This window comes from Nuphar pumila, chromosome 12, assembly GCF_984573655.1.
Source record: "Nuphar pumila chromosome 12, dmNupPumi1.hap1.1, whole genome shotgun sequence".
NCBI lineage: Eukaryota > Viridiplantae > Streptophyta > Magnoliopsida > Nymphaeales > Nymphaeaceae > Nuphar > Nuphar pumila.
Genome location: NC_143260.1, coordinates 6,695,470 through 6,701,637, shown reverse-complemented (window position 1 = coordinate 6,701,637; position 6,168 = coordinate 6,695,470). Strand labels below are relative to the sequence as shown.

Genomic DNA, 6,168 nt, shown 5'->3' with positions numbered 1-6,168 from the left:
AATTCAAAATCCATACCTGGCCCATATAATGACTAGACCTCACAAGTCCGGCCAAGATAGTTAATCGGACCCCTTTCTTTGTTTCCAAACCCTGACCCTACTAGGTTTGGTATGGGTTGGGCTCAGGCCTTGATGTGATTCATATTTCAAATGGGTTGCTCTTGGTTTCAAGAAAGCAAGATTGAACCAATAACATTTGTCTTTCTTTTTCTCTTTTTTTTTTCTATAAGCAAGCTGGGGCTAGTCAGAGCCTCACCCAATGTTATTTTTTCATAAATATAAAAAATACTATAATATTATTTTAATAGTTTTAACATGTGTCACGTTATGATTGACACATAATAACTTTTTAATTATTTTTTGGCTGAGAAATTCACTTGAGTATGGGCATCGGCCGAAACAACTGAATATGTGGCCAAACGATTCAGGGCCCGTACCGATAGTGACCACATTGCCTCCACCCATCCACCCATTATACAACCGTGCCATGGGGATTTGAACTTCTAACGTCCCCACATAAGGTGACGTGCACTAACTGCTCTTACCAAACAAGATGGAGCTCCCATTGTTCTTTTTTCTTTTTCTTGAAGTCACCCAGGGAACTTAGTTAGAATAAGATGCGTTTTTTAACATTTGATGGTACTAGTATAAAAACTATAAAAATATTTGGTCATTTCAAACCACCTGCTGGCTATAAAATGACTGAAATTATATTGACCGAATAAATTTCGAGTGTTGTATGGCCAGAAAAAACGGTCAGATGGTGGTTGTTTTTTCGATCACTTAAAGAGAATGTATTTACAAATCTGGAGTTTAATGCAATTTTGCTAAAATTAGGTTTTAAGAAAACTTAGGTTTGGTGGCATTCAAATAGACTATCAAACCTAGTTTGAGTGGATTAACCCATTTATGCTTAAAACCTAGTTCATGATCTCAATTCATTTAATGTACTTTTTCTTGGCTTTATGCAAGTATTATAAAGCCCTCCAACCCATCCATGTGGGTTGGAGGGCTTAATGTTAGGTGTAAGAAGGGAGGGGAGAGAAAATTTAAAAGAAGAAACATGGGTTATTTTAGAGAAAGTTTGGTTTTGATGATGTGGAATAGTTTCACATTGATCGTGTTTGAGTTTGTTGTGGGATTTATAATCCACATGTAAACTCTTATATTTGTTCTTGAGAACAAGAGGTTGGGATGACTACCATGCACGCACGCGCGCGCCCGTCGTGCCGGGCCGGATTTGGATAATTGGCCTTTTAGGGATATATTCAATCAAGACCAAAGTATCTTTTTGCTCAAAGTTTCTGTGAATATTTGAATTCTTTAACGGGTTATGAGAAATGATAACGGGTCACGACTCTTCGTAGTTCATGCCCGTTATGGCTCTTCGGATTCGTTTAACGGATCTCGACTCTTCAATTTTCGTTAACGGGTCATGTCTCCCCCATTCTAGATTTAAAACAAGAATATTTTTTATGGCTATAGTAGGATGGGACCAACAGAAGGTCTAGGTTTAAATCCCATCACCCCTCGTGCAAGTTGAAGTGTGATGACTAGTATTTTTAATGGACATAGTGGGATGGGGCCTAGGCTGCTAATCAGATGGCCATAGTAGGATGGGGCCTGGGCCGTTAGGCAGAAGGTCTACGTTTAAATCACATTGATGTCACCCCTTGCGCAAGTTGAAGCGTGATGATTCTTTGAGTTTTAGGGAGTAAGCCCATAGAGCTTTACGTTATCAGCACATTGATATAGGTAGAGCCAGCACGGTTAGGGTCTTTGATTCTGGTGTGGTTTTTTTTTGTGTAAATAAAAAAAAAAGTTTAAAACGACAAAATTCTCCTCAAGAGAATTTATATTGGCAAGTGACACGTGGGAAGACAAGGTGAATCGAGGGTCGCACGGCTTTATAATGCACTAAGTGGAATCCAATTCGATTGGATATCAGATAAAAATCCCATTCATTGACATCCCTACAATTAGCCCATCAAATCTGCCTTCATAGATCCATATCCAATTGTTTCGAAGCTCGGTCCGTCTGGTGACCAATCCTTTTCACTCAGCAACCAACCTACCGGGACCCAGGTGGGTCAGCCCCGGACCAAGACCGAGCCTCCCGAACCGAGTCATTCCAGAAAAGTCGAACCGGACCTGCTAATATGAGAAAAGTTCGGGGATAAATCACTAATTTCATTCCCTCTCACTGCCAAGTGACGACTTCGGTAAGGACGAATCATAAAACGACGTCATCTTCTCTCTATCTCTCTGAGCCAAGCACTCTCTCTCTCTCTCTCTCACACACACACACACTCTCCCTCTCTCTCTCTACCCTCTCGCAGACGAAGACGATCTCTTTGTTACTCTCAGCTCAGGTATTAATTTTTTCCTTCTATTGGTTTTGTTCATTTTTTACTAGGTTGGTGCAATTTGCAATTATTAATTGATTGTTGGTTGTCTCTTCGATCTGATCCATTTGCTCAGTTAGGAGTTTGTCTCTTCTTTGCACCATTTGCATCTCTCTCTGGTACAATTTGATGCACTGGTTCAGTGGGAATTGGGATCTGTGGTGAACTTTTGGTTTTAGCTCGAGTTCTTGATTTGTTTTTCTCATTTTTTTTATTTGCTTTGTTGGGTTTGTGGGTTTTGTGCAGAAAGGTGGGGTTTAGGTGTGTTTCTTGAGATGGAGGAGGGATTCTAGGGTTTTTTTGGGGGTTTTCTCTCTCGTTGGTGTGCTAGATGGAGGAGAAACAGTTGAATTTCAATGCGCCCCTTCTTTCTGTGAGGAGACATGCCGCTCTTGCTGCCGCCTCTTCAGTACGTACATTTGGCAGAAAGGATGATGGGAGTGGGGGTAAGAGGTCGGTGTCGGGGGCGGGGAGTACGGAAGGTTTGTCGCCGCCGGCTTATAAGACCGACTTGAAGTCGGGGCCGGTGAGGAATCCCGGCACGGTTCCGTTTGTTTGGGAGCAGATCCCCGGCCGGGCGAAGGATGCGCCGGTAGTTAGCCCTAATTCTGATGCTAGACCGCCGGAATGGCCCGCATCTGCGCCGAGGCTACCGCCTGGCAGGGTGGTTGATGCTAGAAAGGAGCATGTGAAGACTGTGGAGGATGAGGATCGTGAAACTGGGGAGGTGGGGAGGTCGCAGAACGATAGTATTGTGCAACCTGTGGTGTCTGTCATACAGGTAGGTGATGCCCGGGGAGTTTTGTGCCCGAATCCGGTTGAGAAGGCTCATGGTCCTTCTTGTTCGAAGGAGAAAGAGAAGGAAAAGGAGAATTTGGATGGGGATGAGTGTGATGCATTCTCAGATGCATTGGAGACATTTTCCCTGGCCGAATTGAGTTTGTTTAATGGTAGTGTTAGTGGTGTGAGTGCTTTGGATGGACAAGAATCGAAGAGAATTGATAATTCTGCAGACCTGGAGGGCCGGAGTTTCATGATGGACCGGTTCTTGCCAGCTGCAAAAGCGATGGCTTCGGAGGTGCCTCAGCATGCTCCTAGAAAGCAACCTTTGGCCAACGAGCCGGCCAAGCTGGTGAACAGAGTGCAAAGAGATCGAGGGCCATTGCCATGCCAGCCTAAGCCTTACGTTATCCAGCAATGTGCTGTGGAGGATGAGGAAGAAGATGAAGAAGAAGATGATGATGATGACGATGTGGGGAATTCGTTGGGTACAGCTTGTGGGGTGTTCCCTTGGAGTTTGAAGAACTCGCTTTGCTTTACAAATCCAATGTTCCATGCTCCAAGGGTCAGAAATAAGAAGCAAACACCATTTCCTTTAGTTGCTCGGAAGGGTAATGTACCGGCTAAGAGTAATGACAGTGGATCTTTCAGTGGGAGCGATGAGGTATGTTACCGCTGCAGCTTTTTTGTGTAGGCTTTGTATCATGAAAGAGAGGCAATGCTCATTATGTTTTCTTATAATTAAATTACAAAGTTTTAGTGTTCAGTTGTTGTGGTTGTTAAAGACCCTGGTATCACAGATCATGCTTTGGGCAACTCTAGCCAAGTAAGCCATGGTAGAACCTGGATTCTCTTTCATTCAGTGATCCAAAAAATTTAGACCTACTCAGTCATGCAATTGCATGTTTTTTCCCTAACTATCCCAACTCATCTGCTAATCACTGTTCTGGTTGACTAGTCAGTGGTCAATTTCGGGTTACCAAATTATTTATCCTCATTCACCCACCTGTTATTCCAAATTTCGTTTGGAGTCCTTGATATAAATTTAACAAATTGATCCATTAAGCCTTATTAGTGACCCTGCTTTTCATTCTGCAGATGACATGGGAAGCTATCTATAGACATAAATTAGTTCGCAATGCTCAGTCTCTTGGACTTCATGATGGTGGAAGCAAGCTAAGTGAGTCAGCCAGTTCCCCTTCAGTATATGAAGACACTGCAAACAATCAGCTAACCTGCTGGAGTGATTCTCAGACACATGATGGATCATCATCCTTTAGGCGTTCAATGGGTGGAATATCACCCTTCAGAAATGAAGCGTCCGGTTCTCCTTTTTGTGAAGGCTCAGGTTTTCTGGGAATTCCTAAGTCAGGCATGAGTTGTGGTTCTGACGGCTCAGACATGCATGTAAAGGGACTTGAAACCAAAAAGGACACACTTCAGTGCAGAAGTAAGGGAACGTCAATGAGCCCAACAGTTGAGAAGACTGTATATGTTGATTCTGTTTTTGTAGGGGATGCATCCGATCCAAAGTCTGGACCGGTGGAAATCAAAGAGCTAATTCAACCAATAGACAAAGTGCAAACTGCTTCACCAGAAGATCAGCAAAAACAAGGGAAACTAACCCTGGTGTCTTGTGTTGTAAGCAAGAAAAGTGAACTAGATATGTCTGATAAGAGAAAATTAGGGAATTTCATGGCCTCAAAACCCGTCAAAGCTCATTCTGGTTTACTTACTGACATTGGACTGCTGTCTTGTGCGGATACATCAAAACAGAATGGTGGGGATGATGTTGCTTCTGTAGGTGACTTGAGACAAGGCAATGTCACTATTAACAAAGAGTCTAGAATTTCAACATCATCACTAGGAGAGCGGATTAATGGTGATGTAGTCAGTTCAGAGAGGGGCTTCCGAAAGGAGCAAATTAGTGGGAACCATATAGAAGCAGATAATGAGGGAAACTCTTCTGTGTTACTTCCACCACCACCATTGCCTAAATCTCCTTCAGAATCATGGCTCTTTCGTGCATTACCTGCTGTCTCAACACAAAATTCCTCGTCATTCCTTCAATACTGTTCAAAGAAAAGTGCCACAAAGGCACCTATTGAGCCAAAATGGGAAACTATCATCAAATCCACTAATGTTGATCATGGACATCTGCGGTACTCAGAGGTACTGGCAATAACCTAGTAATCCATGAGGTGTTCGCGGAATTTATCTGATGCTGATTTCCATGTCGCTGTTTGCAGGAACTAAGTCAGGCTGCACCCCGTCAAACGGAAAATTAAGATGTGGAGGTTCTAATGAAAAGCTTGCTGGCAGTCCCTCACTGTCAACCTCACAATCTTGGTACCTCCAGAGGTATAAAAACACGTTTGCAGTGACTATCATAACGTATTTTGTCACAAAAAATAATCATTATAATCTTGCATTTTTCTCATGACAGGCAGTAGAATCTCTGGTTATGGTTCTGAACACCAGCAGCTAATCTTGAGCACAAGTGAAAGTAATTACAGCTACATATGATTATGCTTGGTGACCAGTTCTGTGGAATCTTCACCAGTTTGCAGTTTGTTATTATGCAACATTGGTTTATTCTTTGAACCTTGGTCAAGTTGCCTCTTGTCTTGCCAATATCTTCTATTAAAATAAAGCTAGAAGCTTTGTCTGTGTATATACTGTAATGTTAATAAAAATTGAATTTTTTCTGTGCTTCAATATTCTTTTCAACTAGGCGACTTCTGCTCCTTCTATCTGTAGTTCAACAAGATGGTTTTTTAGTGCCAGCTTTGATCACATTGACTATTGCAGACGGCTCTTACTTTGGGAAATTCAGGGTCCTATCTTGAGGTAAACACCTCATGGGTTGTGGTTTACTGTTGAGGTAGCTTGTCCACTGATGTTTTGATAGTATAGTGTTGAAGTAGCTTGTCCGCTGATGTATTGATAGTATAGTCTGCTGAATCGAAGACCTTAATAAGAT

At 42.4% G+C, this 6,168-nt stretch overlaps 1 protein-coding gene across 1 annotated transcript; it reads left to right on the top strand.

The window, feature by feature from the left end:
• The first annotated feature begins 2,235 nt into the window (after positions 1-2,235).
• LOC149819814 (uncharacterized) lies at positions 2,236-5,903 on the top strand. Its single transcript, XM_089981696.1, has 5 exons — positions 2,236-2,372; positions 2,652-3,849; positions 4,284-5,357; positions 5,435-5,546; positions 5,632-5,903. The coding sequence occupies exons 2-4, from the start codon at positions 2,737-2,739 to the stop codon at positions 5,471-5,473; spliced, it is 2,226 nt and encodes a 741-aa protein (XP_089837822.1). The 5' UTR covers positions 2,236-2,372; positions 2,652-2,736; the 3' UTR covers positions 5,474-5,546; positions 5,632-5,903.
• The last annotated feature ends 265 nt before the right edge of the window (positions 5,904-6,168 follow it).

Excerpts from the sequence above, each read along its gene's own strand:
- LOC149819814 (XM_089981696.1), top strand. The coding sequence starts at position 2,737 with ATGGAGGAGAAACAGTTGAATTTCAATGCGCCCCTTCTTTCTGTGAGG. Across the intron at positions 3,850-4,283 it reads CTTTCAGTGGGAGCGATGAG|ATGACATGGGAAGCTATCTA; the intron begins GTATGTTACCGC and ends TTCATTCTGCAG. Across the intron at positions 5,358-5,434 it reads GACATCTGCGGTACTCAGAG|GAACTAAGTCAGGCTGCACC; the intron begins GTACTGGCAATA and ends CGCTGTTTGCAG.